Here is a 26,159-nt window from a genome sequence, read left to right as displayed (position 1 = left end):
GCCTGGGTCTAATTCCATAACTTCCATTTCTGTCTCTTGACTTGACTGGTGTCCTGCTAGCTCCAACTCCTCACTTAGGTCCATCCCCTAGGATGTTCTCTGCTTTGGCTTCCTTGCCTGTTATGACCCAGGCACATTGGTTTTTGCCGTTTCCTAGGGCAGCTTAGTCTTGGGAACATGTGTGTGTGTGGGAGCGGAGGGGACTGGAGGAGTTGGTTATTTTTCACTAGTTTTGTTGGATTTTTAAAATTTGTAGTTTCTGTTATTCTTGAGGTAGTTCTCGGGGAAGTTCGGCTTGTCTGGAAGCTTTCCAGGCGATCTTTGCTGCGTTGCTGGAAGTAGACTTTTTGTGATGTTCTACAAACTTTTTCCATACCTACACATTCTGAAACTATCGGGGAATTCAGTGTAAAAATGAAATTTGATATTCATGTATTTGCTTTTGCAGTCACCTTTTCAGCAGGATAGTGAATACATACATAAAGGGAGAGCAACTGTACCATCTATTTGATTTCTTTCTGCCTGAAATTCTTTATCATACAACTAAGCTCTATAGTAATTTTCTGTCAGGGAGTACTGCTGAATATATTATTTGATCACAAGTCCATTCAGTTTAACTGTATATTTTGAAATTTGTGATACAGGAGTCGTATTTTTACTGAGCCTTCAATTTACAATAGAAATGATTCCCTTAGGTTTTCTATTTTAATTTTTCCTTCTTAGCTTTTAAATTGACTGTATCCCTTCAGAAAATGTCATAACCTTCATGTGGTAGAATCAGAGATTTTTAAGTCTAAAAACTTAAAACTGTTTTGTAATACTTGTTAAAAATCATGTCCTGCCTCCCCCCATCTCAACCTCCAAAAGTCTGAAAATCAGCACATTGAATAAACCCTACAGTATTTCCAGACCTGTGCACATGCTTGCTGACATAGATGATGATAATGCACAAATCACGAGGAAGTAAACTAAATGGGCATGTGGATTTATGCTCCATTAGAAACAGAAGGAGAAAATCCAGCGTGTGCCAAACTGGAATGAGCTCTATGAAAAATAAACTTTGCTTCGGAGGGTCTAAGTACATATTACAAAAAATTCTGCTCCTTTAAGGACAGAATTGAATGCATTCTGTATTTTATTTATTATCTTAAAAAAAACAGTGTAACCTGGACTATACATGTCTGTGCAGGGTAGAGGTGAAACTGTCTCTAGCGCAGTCTTTTGTGATCAACTGAGAGGACTGGAACTGAATGGCCCTGGGTCAATCACTTGACCTCCCTGCCCCCCGGAAGCTCTGTAAATTCTAAGCTGCTGAGCAGTTGTCAATATATGATCTGTACTTTTGTGGGCAAGCATGCCCACCAACAAAATACTGGGTCCGTGCCCCATTTCCCCTGTCTCCAAAAATGAGTATTAAAAGGAGTCTTGGTTTAAAAGAAGGTCACTCTAGGGTCACACCCTCAACCCTATACTGATTTTCTGTTCTATATCTTGTAAACATTTTACCAGTGCAAATATCAGTGTTGTATGGAAACAAGTGTAACTCACTAATTCCTTTGTCTTGTCACCTGACACATTAATTAATTAGTAATTTTATGCTATCTTTCCCCCAAATAAAATTTTATACATTTGATTCATAATTTTCCATTTATTTTATTTGGGAGACAGATAAGCACAGAGAAGTTGGTTAGACTTGAGTTTTTGGCAATGGAAAGAGTGCTAAACCTGGAGTCCTGTGGCCCGAGTTCAAATCCTGACTGTCACATAATAATGGTAATGCTATTAGCTAACATTTATTAGCGCTGACTGTGTGCCACGTACTTTAAGGGCTTTCCAATTATTATTTTACTTGATCCTGACAACGATACTGAGAGGTAGGTGCTATTATTGTCTCCATTTTATGGAAATGAAAAGGTGAAAACTGAGGCAAACCCAAGTTAAATTGACTCGCCAAGATCCCGCGGTGAGCATCGGAGATTAGATTTGATTGGAGCTCTATCTAGACGCTTGAGTGACGATTGGCAAATCACTTCAGTTTCCTCATGTGTTCAATGATTAAATGACCTCTGAAGTCCCTTCTAGCTCTATATTGATGATCCCATGATTTTTTCCTCTTACCAATGTGTCCAGGGGAGATCAATCAGGAATGTAAAGGGTTTTGAGGTGGCACCATAGGAGGACTGGAGGAAAGAACTAAATAAATATGTTTAGCCTTGAAAAGTGAAGACTTAGAAATGGATAGCATAATAAAAATTTGGATTCAACAATATGTTGCTTTCAAGAAATACAATAAAAATAAGAGATACACGTAAAGAGGGGTAGAATTTATTCTGTAAAAAAAAAGCACAGGGATAGTAATCACGATCTCAGACAAGGCTAAAACCAAAATAGATTTAATCAAAAGAGAAAAATAGGGAAACGATACGTCTTCAATGTTATTCAGTATTGTTTAGATCATTTAGAGTAACTGGATACCATAAAATACCTGCAAGTATATTTACCAAAACAGACATAGGAACTACATGAACATAAATATAAAATACTCTTTATACAAATAAAGTTATATTTAAATAATTGAAGTCATATTTATTGTTCATGGGTAGGTCAAGCCAATATAATAAAATGACAATTTTACCTAATTTGCCATTCCAATTAAACCACTAAAATATTATATCATTGAGTTAGAAAAAATAATAACAAAGTTCACTTAGAAGAGCAAAGGGACAGGAATTTTAAAGAAACCAGGAGGAAAAAGTGTAAAGGAAGGAGAGTCAGAGAGCAGACCTTCAACTCTAAGGCAAGATCATTGTTGAAGTGTGAAGTGGATAAGTTTGATTATTGTAAATTAAATATTTCTTGTATAAACAAAACCAGTGTAGCCAAGAATAGAAGGAATGCAAAAAATTGGGGAAAACACCTACCATAGACAATCTCTGAGATAGCTTGTGATTGTGTTGGAGCACTGTTGTGGTGTGGGAAATGATAAAGCATGAAAAGACTTGGCCCGCTTCCAGAGAAGGAGATGACAAGTGAAAATATGCATAGTGTGGTCTTCCATGTACTGTGTGAATGTATATGTGTGCATGTATGTATGTATGTATGTGTGTTGGCCTGGGTATGTATCTATGTTTTAAGTGTAGCCTTCTTTGGGAGGGGTGGAGGTGAGGTGTTAAGAGAGAGAAGAAGGGAAAAAAATAAAGACAAAGTGCGCAGCAGAGAACAAAGGGAAACCAGTATATATTTTATATTTTGTTCTATTTATTACATAGGTTTTGTATTTATTTGTTGTATTTGTTATGTAGGTTTTCTTGAAATGGAAATTTATGGTTTTATATTGAACCCTCTCATGTTCTGCCGTGTCCATGGCAATGTTCTTTGTTTTCTTTTCTAGTTTGATATTTCAATTTAAAATGAATAAAAAATTTACAAAATAAAACAGAAGTGAAGACTCAGGGGCACATGATGGTTATCATCAGTCATTAAAAAGGTTGATATATTTAGAAGAGGGATGGTTTTATTTAGTCCCAGAGGAAAGAACCAAGAGCAAAGGATGGAAATTATAAGAAGTTAAAATTAGACTTAATGTCAGGAAGAATTTCCTAGCAAATAATTGGTATTATCCCAGAGTGGACTAGATTACCTTGGGGAGTAATGGGGTTATCTCTCCTTGTAGGTCTAAAAGCTAAGGCAAGATGATGCAGAATGTTGTGAGTGTTTGTGTTCAAGTACATGTTGAACTTAGGGCAGTTGTAGGGAGTAGTGAGTAGAATGCAGGTCCTGAAATTGGAAAGACTCATCTTCCTGTGTTCAAATCTGGCCTCAGACACTGACTAGCTGTGTGACCCTGGGCAAGTCACTTAACCCTGTTTGCCTCAGTTTCCTCATCTGTAAAATGACCTAGACAAGGAAATGGCAAACCACTCCAGTATCCCTGCCAAGAAAAACCCAGATGGGACCACGAAGGGTGAGACACGACTGAAAAACGACTGAACAGCAACATGGGTTGGACCAAATGCTTTCAGAGGTCCCTTCTAACTCTAAAATCCCATAAATATGTGCTTTGTTTCTGTTTCCAGAACAAGGCTTAAAGGCTGTATTATTGCTGCAATAGGGATCGATTGAAGTCTAAGTCCAAAAGGACAGGGCAGTACTAGCCTTAGTGTCAGTGGGCCTGGATTCAAACCTTGCCTCAGTTGTGTACTGTCTGTGTGACTTTGGACACATCAGGTCGTCAGTTAATGTCTCAGCTCCCTTACCACTCTGTTCAGTCAGAGCTCCTATAATCCAAATTTAGACTTTGGACATGTAATTAGGTATAACTGAGGTACCATGGTGGTGGTAGGAGTAGGCACTTCTATATAACCAGTCAAGGGGCATTTATTCAGTGCCTACTATGTGCCAGGCACTGGGCTAGAGGCAGAGGTTCTAAGTACCAAGTGTGAAGGAGCTTACGTTCTGATTGAGGAGACATGTTCATATAAAACATATGCAGCATCAGTGTAGTTATTAAATATACGTGTGTGCGGCAGGCAGTTTGGGGGAAGAACTCTGGTGTGTTGTGGATCTAAAAAGGCTTCGTACAAAAGACAGGGTCAGAACTGGATCAAAGGAAGAGAGCGAGGTGTAAATAAGAAATGAGGTCTCGTGTAGGCGTGAGAAATGACCAGTGCAAAGGCACAGAGATAGGAAAGTGTCAAGAGTGAGGAAAAGGGAGGAAGCCAATGTGGCTGTGTTACTTCATGCAGGAGGTGGAGTGAGTCTGAGAAGGCAACCTGGGATCAGGTCATAGAGGATTTTCAAAGCTGAACAGGGCGGCTTATATTTTATTATTAGAGGTAATAGGAAGCCACAGGATTTGCTGGTTAGAGGCATCCTATAGTCAGATCTACACTTGAGAAAAAAATTGCTTTTGCAGCAACATGGAAAAGAGATTGAAATTGTGAGAGACTTGAAGCCTGAAGACCAGTTAGGATACTGTGGCAGTAATCTAGGTAAGAGGTCTAGGTTTTTATCTACACAATTCTAAAGTACTAACATGAAAAGTTTAAAAATACAGTAAATCAATTGATTTAGTGAATGCAATGCTGAACAACTGATTTAACTGATTTCCGTCCCTCACCCCCTAATTGACTCTTGTTTTATTGGTCTGTAGCATCAACCTAAAAAGTTATTTTTATTCAATACTTACACTTCCCTGAAAGAAAAAACCTCCACTAAGAAATTAAATCATTAGCTATAACATCTATATTCTGATTTATAACAAAATTATATATTCATTCCTTTTTAAAGGATTTCAATGTAACACAGAAACACTTAGTACTTTGCAGCTATTTTCCATCACTTCATTTTGAATAGCCTTTTCTTCCATTAATTATTAATTTTCATATTGTTCTAGATGTACAGTAAACAACATCCTAGTTTTCCTGTGTTCATTCGTTCTCAATTGTAAATTATACTAAGTGTAAATAAACAAAATTACCAAGTTTTCTACACTTAAATGCTTTTTTTAGTTATTGTCTGTCAGGTATTTTATAGCTCTGAATTGTGTTGAAACTGTTGGAGTAGAACAGTAAATTTCTTTTTATTCCTCTGTCCCTTGTAGAAATTATTGATCTCTTTTATTTTCGTATTGTGTTCACTTCTGAGTATATTCCTCCCTCCCCCCCTAACTTTGAGTTGTCCCATTGAACAAGAGCTACCTTTTAAAAACAAATAGAAGATAAAGAAATCATTTCTTCAAACCAATCAACATGTCAATTGAGCTTGACATTATATGTGGTATTCTACACCCATAGCTGCCCACTTCTGTAAAGAAGCGAGAAAGATTCAGTTTCTGAATTTTTATCAAGATCTAACTTCATTTTTGCTCTTTTCATTTACATGGTTGTAGTCATAGTATATATATTTTATTTTTCTAGTTCTGTATACTTTTCTCTGAATCAGTTCATTTAAATTTTCCCATGCATCTCTGATTCCTCATAGTTATTTTTTACAGTATATTATTATTCCATTATATTCATGAAACAGTTTACTTTGCTAGGCATCAACTTTGCCTCCAGTTTTTGGCTGCCACAAAAAATCAATGCTATGAATATTTTAGTATGTGTAGGACCGTTTTCTCTTGGCCTCCTTGAGATAAATACCAGTAGTAGTCTCTCTGGGTCAGAGAGAGTATGGACGTGTTCATCACTTTTTAAATAAGTGAAAGGGGGAAAAAATGATTAAATATTTACTTTGCACCAAAGTTTTAAAAGCTGTGAATACAAATAGAAAAGTGGGATAGTTTCTGCTTTTAAGGTGCTCACAGTGTAATAAGGACAGAAAACACATATAGGAAGGTTCACCTGCAGGTCCTTAAGATACAGCCGCAAGGCAGATGGCAAGAACTAGGGACAGGAGGAGGCATTAAATGCATTGTGACAGATGGCAATGCCTGGAGGTCGTTATGGTAAAGCAGTGAAGCAGATGGGAAGATCTAGTGTTTCTTAGGGTCCAACATAATTTCAAACTACTTTCTTGAATGGCTAGACTAATTTACAGCTCTACAAATGGTGTATTAGTGTACTCATATTTCTAGAATCCTTCTGTCATTAACTATTTCCATCATATGTCATCCATGTCAATTTCTGGGTGTGAGAGTTGTTTTCCATCTCCATTATTAGTGATCTGGAACATTCTTTCACATGGTTGCTAAGAGTTTGTATTTCTTTTAAGAACTGATTGTTCATATCTTATGGCTACTTATCACTTAGAGAATGGATCTTAGTCAAATGTTTTTGTGCTGGTGCTTTCTGTACAGTGAACATTAGATTCTCATCAGTGATATTCGATATAAATATTTTCCACAATATATAGCTTCCTTTCTTAGAAGCATTGATTTTGTTCATGCAAAAGTTTCCATTTCATGTTAATGCAATAACTTTTTATCTGTTGTGCTAGTCCCTAATCCTTGTTTTAAGAACTCCTTCCCTAACCATAACTATAAAAGATGCTTGATCTGATTCTCTATTAATTTTTTTAACAATATGATCTTTCATATGAGATAATATCTCCATTTTGAGGTTTTTGTGTTATATTCAAAAAATGTTTGAATCTAATTTCTGCCAAACTTACCCCTCAACCCAAATAATTTATACTCCTGGATTTATTGAAAATTGACTTACTAAGTTCAGTCGTTTCTGATTCTTAATTATGTAGTTCTACTGATATATACTATTCTATTTTTTTAAGCAATACCAAATAATTTTTAAGGAATTCTTTGTAATATAATTTGAGATCTAGAAGTGTTATTTCCCTGTAACTACTGTGTTTAATTATTTTCTCTGAGATTTTAGACTTTTTGTTTCTCCAAATGATTTTTGTTTTTCTTTTTGTCTAGCTCTGTATAGATTAGTTATCTCTATAAATGCTTGGTAGTTCTATTGGTATGGCACTAAATATGTAAATATAGGTAGTATTATCATATGTTGTTTTATTGGCATGTCTCAATCATGAGCAGTTATATCCCACCAACTACTTGTTATCCTTTTTTTCTTTAGAATGTTTTGTAATTTATAAGTAATCTGTATTATAAGGCATATTGAATATGCCTTGGTGTAGATATTTTATACATTTGAGGGTTATTTTGAATGGAGTATCCTTTTCTGTTTCCTCCTGGATTTTATTATTGTTATATAGAATTGTTTTATATTTATAGATTTATTTGTATCTTGCTACTGTAGCTTTTAATTGTTTAAATTAGTTTCTTTGCTACCTTCCTAGGGTATTCTAAGTAAACATTTTTTGTTAATAAATAGGAATAATTTTGTCTCCTCTTTGCCTATTTATGCCTTTATGTTCTTACTCTTGTCTTATTGCTGTCAATAGCATTTCTAGAACTATGTAAAAGAACAGTGGGAAAACTGCCTGTACTTATTTATACCTATTAGGAAATTTTCTAATGTTTCCCCACTAGAAACTTTTTGTTTTAGGTGTGTACTTTTCAGCATATTAGAAAATGCCCATGCTTTGTAAGATTTTTAGGATAAATAAGTTAAGGGCTTTTTCTGCTTCTGTTGGTATAAGCATGCATCTTGGAAAGCTTTTTGTTTTTAATATAATTGTATTCATTGTTTTCCTAATGGTGAACCATCTCTAGATCTTTGGATATGTTGCTGTATTTTTGCTAGGGTTTTATTAAACGTTTTTGTACCAATATTCATTAGTGAGGTTAGTATATAGCCCCCTTTTCTTATCCTTCTTTGATTTAGGTATTAGGACTATATCTTTCTCATAAAGGGAGATTAGGTTTTTTCCTCTTGATACCCACCTCTGTTGTTGCTAAGATTTAGGGTGTGTGTGTGTGTGTGTGTGTGTGTGTGTGTGTGTGTGTGTGTGTGTGTGTGCGTGTGTGTGTAGGAAGTAGGGTAGGGTGGGAGGGTTGACAGATATGGTCCACTGTCCACTGTCACCATTAATATATTACTGCCACTACTGAAGGAGGCTATTTCATTTGTCCAAGCAAGAGGTAATAACAGCCTAGAATAGGCTGATTGTGGTGTGTGTTCATCAGACCATGCTATTAGAGAAATAATGACATGACTTGCACTTGACTTTGTTTTGAGTGAGGGAGGAATGTGCAGGTCACCAGCCTCACTTCTCCTCCAGAGCCATCTGAATCCAGTGACCAGATATTCATCAGGGTGACTGGAGATGACCCAGGATGAGGCAATTGGGGTTAAGTGACTTGTCCAAGGTCACACAACTAGTGAATGTCCAGTGTTTGAGGTGAGATTTGAATTCAAGTCCTCCTGACTCCTGCACTGGTGCTCTATCCACTGCATTACCTAGCTGATGCTGACTGTGGTGTGATCAGAAAGAAGGAGATAGGTACAAAAAATGTAAAAGCAAAATCAACATGACCTGACTACTGACTGGACAATAAAAAGTGGAGAATGTGAGATCTAAGTAAATAGAAGGATGGTGATGCCCCTCTCTTTTGGACATGTTCAATTTGATATGTCTATGGAATATCCAATAGGAAAGTGGTAATATGGGACTCAAGTTCTGAAAAATGTTGAGAGCTGGATATACAGATCTATTCAGAGAGATAATTGAACCCATGGGAAATGATGAAATATTTGAGAGAGAAGGGATAAAGAGAGAAGAGAAGGTGGTCCAGGACAGAGTCTTGGGGAATACCCATATTTAAGGGGCAGATTATGGATGATGACCAGACAGGTAGAAGGATAACCAAAAGAGACAAAGTCTAGAGTAGAGTCATGGGAATTGCATTCAAAATCCACCTCACTTACCCTGGGCACTTGACATTGAAGCTCTGAGAAATTCTCATCTTTAAAATAATAAGATTAGGGTAGGTAGCTTCTTGGTTCTCTTATAGATCTAAATTATGATCCTAAGATAAATGCAAGGACAAAGTATCCAGGAGAAGAGGATGGGAAAAAGTGTCAATGACTAAGAAAAGCCCCTTAGATTAGGCAATTAAGACATTGTTGATAACTTTGTATGTAGAATATTCAATTGAATGATATCAGAAGTCAGATTTCAGTGGGTTGAGAAGGGAAGTAATGTTCATTTTCTAGGAATTTGGCTGATTCAGAATTTCTTTTTTATGGAAAGGATTACCTCAGTAAGCTTGTTTTTTGAATTATTAGTTTAGGGTTATATCCCTCAGAACTCGAAGGGCATCTTTAATGAATTGTAAAATGTCATACATAACTACAGCAAGACAATTAATATTTGATCCTATTTCCACAAATAATTTAGCAGCAGTTCTTCAAAACAAAATGATTAATTTCATTTTTTTGAAAGGTAGCGTTCTATTATATGCTGACAAAAACTGAGGATTTAAAAGAAAAATTTATTACTTACAAAAATATAAAATACCCTAATTAACAGAACATTAAGCAGAGATTTTAAGCAATTCTAATTTCAAAGAATGAAATTGATCTGGCTATTAAGGAGCTACCAGATCTGGGAAGGGGCGAAGGGGGAGCCTTCGGTCAAGATGGATTTAAAGATAAATTCTCTCAAATGCATAAGGACCGTTATTAATTAATTAATTAATTAATACCTATAGTATACAAGTGATTCTGAAAAATTGGGAAAAAAAACATTTTACCAAACTCCTTTTAGGAGAGAAATATAGTCCTAATACTTAAATCAAGAAAGGATAAAGAGAACCATAGACCAACATTACGAACCAATATTGATGCAAAAATTTAAAATAAAATCCTGGTAAAAAGGCCACAACATCATATCTAAAAAAAAAAAAAAATATTCATTATGACCCAGTTGGACTTATACCAAGGATATAAGAATGGTTTAGCATTAGGAAAACAATTAACATGATTAATCATCTCTAAAATGACAAAAAAAATCTGAAACCACACAATTTTATGAATAGATCAGTTGATGAAGTATAACATTCATTATGCTAAAAATCCTAAAAAGTAGAGGTGGGCCTTTTTTAATATGGTAAAGGTTCTCCCAGACTTGAGTCTTTCCAACCTGTCTTTCACCTAACTGCTAAATTGGTAGTCTTTAAGCATAGGTCTGACCATGTCTCTCCCCTGCTCAAAAGACTTTACTAGTTCCCCATTGCCTTTGGGATAAAAAAAAAAAAAAAAAAAAAAAAAGAATTCATAGATTTAGCATCCTACTTTCAGAGCTAGAAGGAAACTGAAAAGCCTCTGAGTCCAATCCCCTCATTTTACTACTGAGACTGAGAGGTTAAGTAACTTTCCCCAAGTCACACAGAGCTACCAAGTATCTGAGGTTGTATTTGAACTCCTGATCCCAAGCCTAGCCCTCTATCTACTGCATCAATTTGCTGACTCCAATTCCTCTGTTTGACTTTTAAAACACTTTACAACCACCCTCTAGGGCCCTTACATAACCTACAGTCCAGCCACCATGCCCATTACTTCTTTATCACACTCTGCATTCTGTCTCACATGACTCCAGTGTTCTTGCTCCTCACCTCTGCCTTTCCAATCCCTGGCTTAGTTCAAAGCTCAACTCAGACGCCGCCTACTAAAAAATAATCTGTCCTGGTTTCTATTGCCACTCCCCCTCACCGTTACTCTGTCATTATTTTATGCATAGTTTTGGGTTACTTCTATGTGTATGTTGTTTCCCCTAACAGAATGGAAGCTTCCTGGGGTCAGAAAATATTTTGTTTCCATCCTGCGTGTGTGCCTATCACATTTCCTGGCTTGTAGTAAGTAACTATTAAATGCCTGTGGAATGAATGAACAAATGAAATCAGGACGGTGCCAGCTGGGACTCAGATATGCATCATTTCTGTTTCAGATGCTCTTCCCTGATGCCACCATTGATAAGAATATCAGTTTCTAGCTATCATTACTTCCATGCAGCTTTAGTAGTGACAATGACATGTTAATGGTGACAGTGGACCACATCTACCTACCCCCTAACTCCAACAGCACCAGTAGGGGTTCAGGAGATTATAATCATCAATGTGCTTGTGGAAGTTGCCCTAGTGAATAAAATTTTGTCCTGTTTTTGATTAGAAATGTCTCAAAAATACTTGTTACTCTTTGTATTACAAGGTAGATTAAAAAATTAAATTTTGACTTTTTCCATGTTCAGTTTAAGCAAAGTCATCTGCATCCAATAACTTAGAAGTTGGGGTAAAAATTGAGGCTGTAGTCTCATAATTACTTTGATATTTGATCATTACTAGATACAAATACATTTGGTTGTTTTTCACATTTGACTACTTCTAGCTATTACTTTTTAATATTAATAAAGCTTCATTTTTTCATGCCTTAATAATGTTGCATGAAAGAAAGTAAATTGCTCAGTGATCAGTCTCCTTCCTTGAAAAATAATGGAAGTATATAATAAGATAGAAACCTTTAAAAGCTCGTTTTGAAACAGCATGAATTATGAAAAAAAAATCCAATACCATATTTTATTTTTTTCACTTCAGCCATTGTCCCATGGAATTCTCTTTCACCTCCACCTGATGGAGCCCTGGGAACCCATTAAGAATCAACTTTTGTGTCACTTCCTTCTGGAGATCTGTTGGTTCTTCTAGGTGCCAATGCCTCACCCATATCACTCTGTACCTTTTTGCTACATTTCCTGTATTTCCTTAGCTATGGACATAATGTATCCTCCTGGATAGAACGTTAGCATTAAGACTCAGTGCATTTATTATTAGATCAACTTAAAGAGTCAGAGGATGCCAGCACTAGTTCAGCTTCCCTGCCTGTTCTCCCCTCCCCAACTTTCTCTCCCCTCCTTATCTCCTTCCCATTCTTTCCTCTCCTGCCCTTTCCATTCTTCTTCCCTTCCCCTCCCTAGTGTAATGGATAGAAAGTGGGTGTTCAAGTCAGGAAGACATAGGCTCAGGACATAATTGTCTTTGTCAGTCAGTCAACATTCTTTCATTTCCTGACCTTGGTCCTAGCTTCTGTACTTCCAACCCCGACGACTCAGCCTGGAACTTCCTTCAGCCCTTAGAATATCCAGCCATCCCAGTGGCCTTCTACATCTAGATTATCCTTCTGCAAGGCCTGCCTTCCTCTTTCATTGATGAGGTCCTCCTGGAGCCTCCATTTTGTAGAGCGGCCCAGTGCAGCCTTCATTCTCCCCCTGACCTGGGGCCTACCTTCTGTACTTCAAGCCACACCTTGAACTTGGTACTTACTAGGTGCTGGACTCCTACCCCATCCCAACCTCACCTCTGCAGCCCCTTTGTTATCCTTCTCTATTAAGATGTAAGCTCCTTGTGGGCCAGGGCCTATCTTTGCTTTGGCTTCTTTTTTTATTTCCAACATCTAGCATGTGCCCAGCACATTTGAAGTGCTTAACAAAGGACAATTTCATTCTCTCCTTCAACAAACATTTATTGCTACATGCCAGGTACTGTGCTAAGTGCTGGGGATACAAGAGGACAAAACCCCGTCCCTGCCCTCAAGAAGCTCATGGTCCAACAAGAGACAGCACACAAACAGCTATGTACAAACAAGATGCAGTCTGCACAGGACAAATGATTGGTGATCCCAGAGGGAAGGTACTAAGATTAAGGAGTTCGGAGAGAGGCATCTTGCAGAAGGTGATTTTAGTTTTGACTGAAATGAAGCTGAGGAAGCCAGGAGATGGAGACAGGAGGGAGCAAAGTAAAGGCAGAGAGGGCAGCCAGTGACACTGCCAGAGTCAAGACATTCCGTCTTGTATGAGGCACGGCCAGGATGTCACAAGGCTGGAAACAGAGGAGGGGGCCAGGTTATACATGGCTTTCCTCCTTGGGCCTGGAGGTGAAGTGAGCCTCTGTGTTTCTTGCATAAGAGCCTGGCAGCCGAGTGAAGGATGAACTGGAATGGAGAGACGCTTGAGGCACGGATGTGTCTGTGAGTCACTCCTGACAAATCATTCAACTTCTTACTACTACGATGGAAATCTTATAGAGGCAGCCAGGTAGCATAGTGGATAGAGTGCTGGAGTCAGGAAAAGACCTGAGGTCACTTACTAGCTGCGTGACTCTAGACAAGTTATTAAATTTGTTTCCCTCTTTATCCTCATCTATAAATGGGGATAATAAGAGCACCTGACTTGGTTTGGATTACGGGGAGGAACAAATGAGATATTTGTAAAAAGTACTTAACACAGTGTCTGTCACATGGAACGTCTTGCTTGATAAATGCTTGTTCTGATAGATCTACATTGGTAGAGAGTATTTTCTTTCTGAAAATCATAGGTTTAAACACATATACATACATATGTGTGTGTTTTCACTTATAAGTGAGTAAAATACATTTTATGAAACATTTTTATTTATGTAAACATTTCTGTGTTTGCATCTGATCAGTTAATTGTCACAACTCACAGAAAAGGGAAAGATTTTGATTTTGGCTTTGTAACTAACACTGTATAAAGAAGGGTGTTTTCAGTAGTGTGGTTTGGTGTCTCAGGGTCTCTTCTTCAACTTCATGTAACAGCTTGTAGCATAGAAAAGGTTCTTTCAGTGAATGTTTAGGCAAATACTTTCCAAAAGATCTGCACAAGATTAGTGCAACCAAGTGTTCCTCTCTGTGGCTTCCTGTTTTGGAATTAAATGCCTTCAGGATACTTAGAATAACTCAGTTTAGAAAAACAAGAAGAATTTAACCTCTTATAGACCTAACTTATACTATTAAAAAAAAAGACTTGGAAAGAAATGAATACACACACATATACAAACACACATATCCATACTCAAAAGTCTAAACCAGGATTTAGTCACAGATTAGCTAGTATAGAAAGTTGCAGGAAGAATAATTAAACATGCATCATTTTAACTGAACTTTTAAGATGTAAGAAAGCCAGTTTTGAGTCTTTATAAATAGTCTTTATAGGTCAACCTTCTTAGAGATATGCAAATAATATGTTATTCCCAGATGAGCTCAGTGGAAGATTTCCATTGAAATGAGAGAAAAACACTGTGGTTGGTTCTTCTTAAGACCGAGGGGTGGGCAGAGGAAGCAGGTGAGAGGGATGTTTCTGGACTTCTCCAGGAGTGTTGTTGGACCCCCTTTGCCCGTCAGTTCCATCCTCAGGGCCAGCAGAGGGAGCAGCAAACACTGCTTTTGTTTGGATAGGAGTGTTTATGATTTTTATTTTGACTTTAATATTTTTCTCCACTATAAACTTGAATGGTTTACAAAGACTAGCAATGTATTGTATGAGTTCTGATTGCATGATGTTCTTTCTGTGTGACTCTCACTTCTTTCTGAAGCAGTCTTTAGAAGAGCCTGTAAAACATGTGAAATGCTCTTCAGTCGCTGTGCGCTTGTTTAGGTCAAACTCTTAAGTTCTTACCTCCTACAGATAAACTGGGATCCATGAAGAGAACCTCCTCCAGCTGTTGCTTGGACAATTTGAAGTTTTCGTAAGGTTTGGATCAAAAATCTGTCCTGGATTAAGATGCACTTTTAATATTGATGGTGTCTTTCCATAACTAACGTTGACGTCCGGCCCACTGACTGTCAGAGCTGGACTCAATATTCTCTAGTAGAGACCGGCAGACTACTGCGCAGCAGTTACTGCTGGAAACACTGATAGTGAAACGCTTCAGTATCAGGTAGGCCTGTGATAAAGGTTACCGAGAGGAGGACCGCGCTCTGGCTCGCCTAATGGTGTGCAGAGAAGGTCCTCAGCCACCAGCTCTCATGATGGATTTCTGGCAACTTGTCAGCGAGCATTTATTAAGCTTTGAGAATGTGCCAGCACTTTGCTAAGCACTGAGAACACAAAGACAAGCATAGAGAAGGCCCTTACCCTCAAGGAGCTTACATTCTAGCAACCACAGTTGTTAGCTCCATACTGTAGTCCTGCTATAATCATCATCATCAAACATCACATTGTTCAAACGTATCTGTGTCTCAGGAACCACTAGGCTGGGCCCTGCCCCACCTATTGTCAGGTGGCAGCTCCCTGCTACCCCCCCCCAGAAGTGTAGGTCATTGTTTCTAGTTACTGTACATGAGCAAGTAAGAATTACTTGCTCCTGAGTAACTTGCCATCTCCATTGAGGAATAAACAGAATCGACATGTGTAGGTGAACAGCACAGCAGACTTAGCAGGGGCTAAGTGCTCCTTCACTGCTTATTGGTAATTATAAACTAACCGAGCATGCTCATTGTGGCACTTGATAGATTGTTGTTTGAACACTTAGCACCTTGGGAATTTCGGGGGAGAAAGGCCCTTTTAGGGTGGCAATTGCATTTCGATAGGAAGGGTACTAAATACTGGATAATAGAGTATCAAACACTAGATCAGATGTCACTCAAGGAACGTAAAAGAAAATCACTTGCTGAGCAAAGCCAGTTGAAAAAATGAGAATGGCAAGTGTTTATTCTTTAGCCAGGTTGTCATTGATTCATTTCAAAAACATTTATTAAGAATCTACCAAGAAAGAGGAACAATGTTTAAGTAGTGGGGATTCAAAGGCCCACAAAACAACTCAGTCCCAGCATGCATAGAGCTTACTTTCTACTAGGGTCAATGAGATATACAAATAGAAGTGGAATATTATTGGAGCAGAGGAAAGGGGTGAAGTGCTCTAGGAGAATTTGATGAAGGTTGGAGTCTGGGAGAATCAGAAAAGGCTTCATGGTAGTAGACTCACAATTTATATGCCCTTGGAAGAGCAGGTGTTTCTGAGGGTGGCAATCAACTCTGATTGGTTAAAAATTAATGAGAGAATGATTATAATGAGAGGTGGGCTATATTACATTGAGAGTCTTAGGGTGTGTGACTTGGAGCACCCAAAGAGGCTTGTCAATTTTCACATCACCTGTCTGACAAAAGGGAGAGTCGACATTTTCCCAGACTTGTCGGTGTAAACACAATGAGCAGGAATTCTCCCATTAGCCCAAACTTAGAATTTCTTTTACAGTCTGATTAGATCTTGACCTGGGTAAATATTTGAGGAAGATTTCCGTCTTGGTCCTAATACAAATAATTAGTTATTAAATACCAGAGAGAAATAATAATTTCTCTCACTTCTTTTTGAGGTTATCTCCTGTTCACATTATTTATCCAGCATATGTATAGTTATTTCTCATGTTGCCTTCCCCATTAGGTTGTGGACTTCTTGAGGTCAGAAATGGTGTCTTTTCCTTTCTTTGCATCCCCAGGGCTTAGCATAGTGCCTGTTTAATAAATGCTTGTTGTGGATGATGAGGAGGGAGAGGATGATGGCATTTGATTGCCATGGGGAAGGACAGCAGGACTGGATGAGATTGGGCATTAGCTGGTAGTTCAGTTTGTCTAGAATGCAGAGGACAGTAATGTGAAATAAAGTTTGAAAGACAAGCTAAAGCCAGACTGGAGAGTCTTCAGTACACTTCTGTAGAACTTTTAGCATCCTTCCAAGCTCAGTTTGGTACCACTTTTTATCCATGGTTTCTCCTAATCCATCCACTGCCCCCAGTTAGTGCCTACTTACTCTTCCCTGACATGACCGCCTTCACTTCTGTGTATTCTTACCATGTTCCTCCCTTTCTCTCACAGCATAACAAACTCCTTTAGGGAAGGCTATGTTTCCTTTTTGTCTCGATGGACTAATACAGAGTACATATCCAGTGCTTTAGAAATATTTGTTATATTGAATTGTCTGCTAGGCTAAAGTTTTCATTTCTCTTGCTTATTTTATTTAGGCACTAAAGAGACTCTTCAATGGCTTTAGAGCAAAGAGTGATATGATCTGGCTTATTCATTACTTAAATTATTTTGATATCTGTATGAAGAATTGGAGGGGAGAAAATAGATATTAAAAACAAAAAAAATCAGTTCAGAGGCTATTAAAATAGTCTGGGCAAGAGGTAAGGATGGTGGCAGTACGAGCAGAGAGAGAAGGGTGAGGATGGATATAAGAAATACCAGAGAGTAGAATGCATAAGACAAATATTGATTGGTTGGGATGGAGAAAAGGCATGAGGAAATGAAAAAGTCAATAGATATTTTAATGTTTAAATATTTTTTTTCTTAATTAGGTTTTGAACCTGAGTGTCACTATCAACTGAAATAGGAGAAATGGGAAGAGGAATAGGTTTAAGGGAGAAGTTCATGAATTTAGTTTTAGGTAATTTGACTTTGATTTTCTGGAGGGACATACAGGTAAAAGATCATAATAGGTGATTGGATTTATGGGAAAATATTGGGACTTGTTATGTAGATTTAAGAGTAATTTGCATAGTGGTGATCACTAAACCCTTTTAAGTAGAAGAGCTCACTGAGGAAGAATAAAGGGAGAGAGAAAACGCCTGGAACAGAACCTTAGGTCATACATATTTAAAGGGTGAGAGAGGGACTAAGCACCAGCAGGTAGATGAAAAGAAGTAGTGAAGGACAGTGTCATAGAAGGCAAGGGATGAAAAAAGATGCAGAAATGAGTCATCCACAGAAATGTCAAGGAGTAGAAGGACTGAGAAAAAAATCAACCATTCATTGGTTCATTATGTGGCACTAATGATCTTGGAAAGAGCAGTTTCACTTGGTGCTGTTGGAAAGCAGAATATAAGAGGCTGAGGAAGGAACAGGAAATCAGAAAGTCCAGGCAGCAGCAGAGGGGAAGGAGACCTGATGGAGACAGGGATGAGAGGGTTGAGGAAAAGTTGGTTTCGGTTTTTTGGTTTTTTTCGTTTTTCAAGGAGATGGAAGACCTGAGCATATTGGTGATCTAAAAGATGTTCGCAGTCACTGTTATTCTGATTATATGGCTTTATTTCATTAGTTAATTTTTAATGTTTAGTTTCAATTCCTGGATTTAATGACCATCTAAACCACCTTTTGACATAGCTCTAAATTTTTTCTTCCCTATAAGAATGGTGTTTCCTTAGCTGTACACCTGAATTCTTGATCCTAGGAATTCTAGGGATTCTAGGAATCATATTTAAACCATAATTTGTCTTTGACCTTAAAGTACTAGAAAGAAAATTCTATTTATTTGAACATATATTTTCAGGATTTATGTAGTAATACAATTTTCTGTACTTAGTGCCATAATAGAAAAAACATTGAACTTAGAGTCAGAAGACCCAGGTTCATCCTTAACTGACATGTATGTGATTGAAGAGCAATCCTTGGTTATTTGAATTGGAATTCCTTCCTATTTAATAAAAACAAAAACTAGCATTACAAAACTCTTTAAGGTTTGTTGTTATCATTCAGTCATATCTGACTCTTTGTGACCCTGTGGACCATATTCTCCATGGGGTTTTCTTGGCAAAGATACTGGAATGGTTTATTGTTCCTTTCTGCAGGGGATTAAGGCAAAGAGCAGTTAAGTGACTTGTCCAGGGTCACACAGCTAATAAATATATGGGGCTGGATTTAAACTCAGATCTTCCTTACTTCAGGCCCAGCATTCTATCCACTGAGCCACCTGGCAACCTCCTCTTGAAGATTTGTGAAGTATTTTTATGAATATTTTCTCATTTTATTCTCACAGCAACCCTGAGAGATGGGTGCTGTTATTATTCTCATTTTACAGTTGAGGAAACTGAGGCGGTGCCTTGCCTAGAATCGCTCAGCTTTTATGTGTCTGAATGTGACTTCGGGGCAATGGCTCTGTCCACTGTGCCGCTAGGATCGTTCTCTTGGTCACCCGTACAATTTGCTTTCTATTAGCTAAGTGTAACCACTGCCTGCCTTGGAGTTTCAGTTTCGCCCCCTGTGGTGATCTGCAGTTTTGATGTATCATGACTGTATTTTCTGTATCCTCAAGTTCCGGATCGAGTCATTATTTCTGCGTGTTCTGTGTCCTAGATGAGCTGCTTTGGCTTGAACAGAATTCCTGCGTTCTTTTATCATTCTGGCCTTTTGCTTCTCTTTTGCTGTATTTTCCTCCTATTCAGTGTTTCTGTTTCAGATTGGTTATTCTTGCTCTCTCTTTCTCAGAGCTCCTGTTTCTTTGGAGTCTCTCTTGTGGATTAATTTTTCCTGCCCTGTTTTTTTTCCCTTAAAGCTTGGAGAGCTTTGATTGGGGATCATTTCCACCTGTATTTATTATAATTTCTTCATGTGAATGTTTTATTTCTCTTTTGCATCCTTCTGTCGTTTCTGGCTGTGGTTCCTGGGTCTCTGGAGAGTGCACAGAATTCTCTTTTTCATCTGGTAATGTTGGTTCATTTTCCTGCATAGTATAATGCTTATTAAAAGTACTCCGGCTTCTCTTTGAAGCTTTACTTCTTCTCCCTTCAGGCTTTATGATCCTCTTGGTTCATCTGCTTGTTGGCTAGGTTTTTATTCAAGCTTTGTCTCTCCAACTCTTGGTCATTCCCAGCCTTTCTTCTATATTTCTGTTTACTCAGTCCTGGATTCCATTGTTTCTCTTTTCCTGGTTGTACAGACCCCTTAAGCCCAGAGGTGAGACGATATTGTTTTGTTTCATGTTCTGGCATTTTTTGGCTCAGGTCCTTGCTCACAGTAACTCTCGGGGAGGCGCAGGTAGTGGGAATGACTGTCCCTAGCTGGGTCACCAGTCCCTTTCCCTCAGGTATGTTTTCCCTCTTCCTTGTGACTCTATTTTACATTCTTCTTGCCTTCTGCTAGTTCTTCTCCCTTTCATTTGCCTGGCTGGGCAGCATCAGTTTCTGTCATCCCTTGTGGGGTGAAGAGCAGTTCAGGCTAAGTCACTGCCATGGGAGAAGCAGGCAGCAATCCCTACAGCTGGACCCAGAATCACAAGGCTAGTCGTTGCCTGGGAAGTTGGGAATGTTGGTTTAGCTATAAATATTGAAGTTCTTTCATGTTATTTCTTTATGTGGTGTTTCTGTCTTTTTATCTTATTCATATTATATTTGTGCATAATTCCTTTTCTTCAACCTCCTGGGTTGTTGAAAACAAGTACTCCCCTGTCTTTCTGGGTCCCTGGATTTTGTAATTCCCCTTCTGAGAAGCCATAGTTACTATCTTCCATACTTCCTGGTTCTGATGGGGAGATGTAGTGTCTTGTAGACAGACATCCTTTGCATTTTATGTCAGACCTTGAACTTTCTGTTTTTGTCTAATGAGTAACAAGGTATCACCCCCTTCTCTTCCCCACCTTGCCACCCTTCTGATAAGGCAGCACAGAGAGTGGAGAGGAAGGACTGCAGGGATGGGAGGTCATTTGGCCTGATACTTATTTTAATTTCTTGTTACTGTGCATCCTTTTTTATTTACTATATAATATCATGTTTAATCCTGACCAAGTCCAGGAGAGTACCCAGAAGGAAATGGGGTCTAGTGAGCAGACGTGTTGAGTGGATGTGGGCCTAAAGACTTTCTAGGAACCTCAGTGTAGCAGTGGGCTACTGCACCTCTGTTATCCACCTTACAGGATGAATGTGGGGAAAATGCTTTATAAACATCAAAGCATGATAGAAATATGAGTTATTTTTAAAAGTAGTTATTATTATTCATATTAGCTTTTAAATTCAAGGGCAGGGATTGTCTTGTTCACCCTTGGATTCCTCATGATTCCTAGCCTTACATGTAACAGGCACTCAGGAAATATTGAATGAATGGGTGAAGAAATACTGTAGCTAGTCTTCTGTTGGGGTATGTTTCTCTTCATAGCTTTGTGGAGTCATGCAGAAATTTTTTTGAAATTATAGTATTCTGGAATTGTCTTAGTAATTATATCTGGCCGTATGCTCAAATTTTGATGAATGGTTTAAAAAACAGAAATAGAAAATGTTTACTTTTTAATAGTAAAATATTATAGCTGAATAGTAATCTAATTTGGCTTCATTATATTTTCCATTTTATTAATTATTAACTAGATTATAATACGAAATTGCATTTTTAGAACCTTATTGCTATTAACTATTGAAGTTAGGCTATTATGTATATCTCTTACTGCACATTAATGTTGCAATTACTCTGAATACATTTCATGATGATTTTAGTTTGAAATGATGAAAAATGTGACATGAAAGATGTAGTTTGCATATTTTATTGGAGCTCAGTGATATGATAGGGTGTGCCATACAGACTTGAACAGGTAAAAAGGAAATTCTCATCTCAAGGTAGATGTTCAAAATACTGATTTTTTTTCTTTAACTTGCTAAATCTCACACTCTGGAGAACTGTATCATGTTAGCTTTTAGTGAGATAAGATACTGAATTCCAGTCCTGAAATATCAGATGTGTTTATTTTTAACTTTTATATGTTTAAAATTTTACATTTTGAAATGATCTCAAAGCTATTTTTGAATGATTTCCATGTGAAGGATTCCGTTTCCATCCTAGCGTAATGTTAGTTATTAATGCAAGCGTAGCAACATAGCTAATTTTTATTGGCCTTTCTATAATTTTCCTCGTAACAGTGAGAAAAGTTGCAACGTTCGGTTTATTGACACGTTGTATCCATATGTGCACTATACTGGCGAGGGAGGTACAGCATCTATCATTTCCCCGGAACATTTAACAGCAGATCTGTGATTTTCTAATTTGGTTTGTGGCTTGCCAAAGAGCATGTGAGTGCGTATTGGATCAGAAGCATAGTGTGTCTTACATATGATGAAGAATGCTTAATGAGTCAGTGCCAACAAGCGAGGCAAAGAAGATGCAAATAGCAGTTTGGCTTTAAAATTGTTTCAAGTGAAATATATCACAAAAGGACAAAATGATGTTATGGAAAGGAGACTGGCTTCTAGGGTGTTAACTCCTACCCCTGTAAGAAAAGTCTGTTATGTTATAGTGGGAATGAATCAAATTCTAGGTTTCCATCATAATGTTCGCACTTATATTCAGGTTAACAATTCTTTAAAGTATAGCGTGCTTCATCTTCCCAGTGAGCTTAGAAGGTGCCAAGTAAAATTTCCTCCTAAGATAACTGAGGTCAGTTACCTCAAAAATTTCACCCCCAGTCCAGTATTCTTTGGATTTGTTTAAGGAAAAGCCTGGTCATTCCTTCCCATGAAACCCAGCATACAAAAGAGCGATTGTGCTCACTTGTTCCCTGGGCCAATTAGCTCAGTTTAGGTGTGCCACCTTAGGGAGGTGGGCAGGGAAGCCAGGGAAAAATCATGAAATCAAAGAAGCTGGTACTTGGTCACTCCATGCCTTCCATTTTACTAGAAAGGCAGGGTGGTAGAGAGAGAGGAGTGGAAGGGCAATCTTCATGTACTCATTCTTTTCCTCTTCTCACTCTGTCTCTCTCCCTTCTTCCTCCTCCCCCCCCCCTTCAGGTATAAACATGAACTCTTACGAAAGTTTTCTGTTTTGTTTTGTTTTGTTTTGTTTTTCTTTTTCTAATTAATACAACAGTATAATTTAAATCCCATACCTGGGAGGAGGTATTGTAAGCCTTATCAAATTAAATTTAAATTAAATCTGTCTTAGTCCTGAACTAAGAAAAATCAAATGTCCCAGAAAGGACAAGAGATACGAGAGGGCCCCGAGACATGGGGCTATACGTGTTCCCTAGATGTATGTATGTATGTATGCCTCTCCACTTGTGAGCTCTGGGTGTGGTCACTCTTGCGATGGATACTGTGTTTATTTGTGGAAGCACTTGCCACAGATTTTACAGGTGAAATGTTTTGTTGCTATGGTTCTTACATTTCAGTAAATTCCTTTGTTTTAAGTTAATTGTGCCCTGTGGCTGAAAACAAGCCAGGTAAACATGAAAGTGGAGCTCATTAGCTATAGTTTTAAGAAAGCAGACACAGAGTACTATGAAACAGGGTGGTTGTTTCCCCAACCTGCAAGTGCAAGTTAGGTCTTGAGTTAGGGGTTTGAAGCACCCTGGAAGCCCTGAAATCCTACCAAATAATCAGTTTGCCAGTTTTCCCTATCCATGAAAGTGTCCTTACAAATTCATTTTCTCAGTAGCCTTGTAGCAAGAACCTTCACTAAAGGTCTGCACAGATGCCTCATCATAGTATGGAGAGGATGCTGGGTTTCTCAAGGCTTTGTCCTTTGATAGAGTCCTACCAAACTAGAAAAGGATTCAACCATGGGTCAGATAATGGATCATCGATGTGTCAGAATCCCGTTGGCCAAGTTCATAGAGACTCATTATTGGAATGTTGTCTGTTGAATAATGAATTCATTTTGGTCACAACAATTCCTGGAGACTATTTTTTAAGGTGACTGTGGATTAGAGAGCAGCAGGAAAACACTTAGGTGCTCCACCTAGCCTCCCCTCCCATGTGTTATAAAACCAAGTGGGGTGACTCACCAATTCAGTTACACAACATATTGTCTAAAATGTTAATAAGAACATTAGGAGAAATACAAAGTAGATAACATCAGTGTGCCCAGCATGGGTGTCTCCTTGTCCTCTGGGCACACCAGGTCCAACACCCCAAATACTCAGGCACTCAGTTATTTCTTCCTAACTGCTCTCTCCGTAGGATCTAGTAAAGAATCTCCTCTCATCACAAAGCTTTCCAGAAGTTGTCCCTATTCTGTCGAGGTAACTGGGAAACTCCCCACTTTTTTTGCTCCCTCTGATCCCCTCTCCTCTTCTTGCTTCTGACCCTTCTCTCTCGCCTCTTCTGGAGGCCTGAATCTGGCACAGTGCTATTATGAGTTGCTCCTGGGACCCATCTTTCTAGGTTTGTTTCCAGGTCTTTTCTGATTCACTCATTTAGTTGAAGCTCAGTTGTCTTTCACACCATTGAGGGGAGGGGATTTTCCCATAAAATAGCCATAAATTACCCTGGTCTCTCAGGCCTGTCTAAACTTCAGAGAAGAAGATTTAATAGAATCTTCTAGCAGGGAACCATTTCCCCAGTCTTTCTCTTATTTGAAGAAACCTTCCAAACCGTTGCTCTGTACTTCCCAATACCTGCCATGTCCACCTGTTGAGGCAAAGTGATGGTGAAGAAAAATGTTCTTCTTTCACAGGGAAAACCACTGTGGGGTCCAGGAAGCTGAAGCACCATTCCCATTCCTTTCTCCACTAAGGGGCTCTTCTGCTTTTCACACAAACATACATGTTAGTCTTGGCGGGGGGAGCCTGGCATAGTTTGGTCATTCCCAACACAAAATATGTGGTTGACCAGAATGGGGAGATGCAACCTAAGATGGGGTTCGTTCTCTCCAGTCTGATTAGAGGCCATTGGTCTAATTCTCTTCAGTTTTCAGATGTGGAAACGGAATCAAGGTTACAAATGTAGCAAATTATAGACTTAGAAGTTGAACTTAAGCCCCTCTGACCCTAGGGCAGTTGGGGGCACCATAAGCTCAGGGCCTGGAGTCAGGAAGACTCATCTTACCGGGTTCAAATCCTGCCTCAGATACTTTCTAGCTGGGTGAACTGGGCTGATCATTTAATCCTGTTTGCCTCAGTTTCTCTTCTGTAAAATGATCTAGAGAGGGAAATGGCAAACTCGCTCCACTGTCTTTGCTAAGAATACCCCCAATGAGGTCATGAAGATTTGTATATGACTGACTAAACCTTCTGACTCCCAAATCCTGTAAGCCTTCTACTTTTATAAGAAAAGTACTCAATTAGAGATAAAATCAGAGATATTCGTACCCACTGGAGGTTCTTTTCTTGGTCTAAACTGAAGAACTGAAAAATCATTTAAAAGGGGGAATTGTAAAGAAATAAATCACAAATATTTGTATCCTGGAACCTCTAAATCTAGAAGATTTCCTGAAATTATAATTGTCTGTCTGTTGTTTAGTAGTTTTCAGTCATGTCTGACTCTTGGTGACTCCTTTTGGGGTTTTCTTGACAGAGATATTGGAATGATTTACCATTTCCTTCTCCAGCTCATTTTACAGATGGGGAAATTGAGGCTAATAGGGTTAAATGACTTAGGGTCACACAGCTAATGTCTAAGGCCAGATGTGAACTTGAGTCTTCTTGACTCCAGGCCAGGCACTCTATCCACTATGCTACCTCGCTACCCTGTCAGTCTCTATCTGAATACAATTTGTGCCCTCATATATACGCCTGCATTTATAGTAAATTGAATTTTGTTACCCTCAGGAATACATATGTTGTCTCTCTCAGTTAGAATGTAAATTCCTTGAGAGTAAGGACTGCCTTCTTTTTCTATTTGTATCCCCAGCATTTAGCATAGTGCTTGGCACAGTAATAGTAAGTGACAAAGTAAATGCTTAATTCATTTTCATTCATTCGTTTATTCTTCCATCCATCCATCCATCCATCCATCCATCCATCCATCCATCCATCCAAGAAGACTGACTTGGCAGCGTGTTTCTATTGTGGCTACTCACTTTGAGACAGAATTGCTAATGAAATGCCCAATATTACCTGCTTTTAGTTTTCTTCTGAAATGTGGCTCCATCTCTAGCCATAGACTGAAGCTTAACGTTTATATTGGATTCAGTCTTCCCAACCCTAGACTGTGTGAAAAGGAAGAGGGGCCACGGGAAGCATAAGGAGACAGATATCCAGGGAAGGAATCTTTTTTACCAAAAGGAAAAAAAGGAAAGCATAGAAGCACCAAGCCTAGAACTAATGCCAGTGGGCTGAGTGGAGCTACTAAAAATCAAGAAAGTAGGCACTAGCTTCATTTACTTTCTAATTCATAGGGGCAGGTTTAGTGTGAAACTTTTGCATGTCCCTGAAGCTTTGTACATCTCATATTTTTGCGTTAGTTTTCTAATTCATTGTCACTGTCAGAAAAAAAATACCTACCAGAGACTTTGCTTTTGCTTCAGGGATGTAAAGG

General features: G+C 38.4%; 1 protein-coding gene across 9 annotated transcripts in view; it reads left to right on the top strand.

Annotated features, from left to right (window-relative positions):
* Positions 1-26,159, top strand: part of ATG10 (autophagy related 10) — a 366,598-nt gene that overhangs the window by 176,479 nt on the left and 163,960 nt on the right. For 3 of the 9 annotated variants that reach the window (XM_072606227.1, XM_072606226.1, XM_072606232.1), the window contains one exon: positions 11,147-11,221. The exons of the other annotated variants lie outside the window; for them this stretch is intronic. In XM_072606227.1, the coding sequence (XP_072462328.1) occupies positions 11,147-11,221 (75 nt within the window). The remainder of the gene's footprint in view (positions 1-11,146; positions 11,222-26,159) is intronic. 9 annotated transcript variants of the gene reach the window in all.

Source organism: Notamacropus eugenii, chromosome 4 (assembly GCF_028372415.1).
Source record: "Notamacropus eugenii isolate mMacEug1 chromosome 4, mMacEug1.pri_v2, whole genome shotgun sequence".
Taxonomy (NCBI): Eukaryota; Metazoa; Chordata; class Mammalia; order Diprotodontia; family Macropodidae; genus Notamacropus; species Notamacropus eugenii.
Note: the sequence above shows the minus strand (reverse complement) of the source record. Positions and strands in the feature narration are given on the sequence as shown.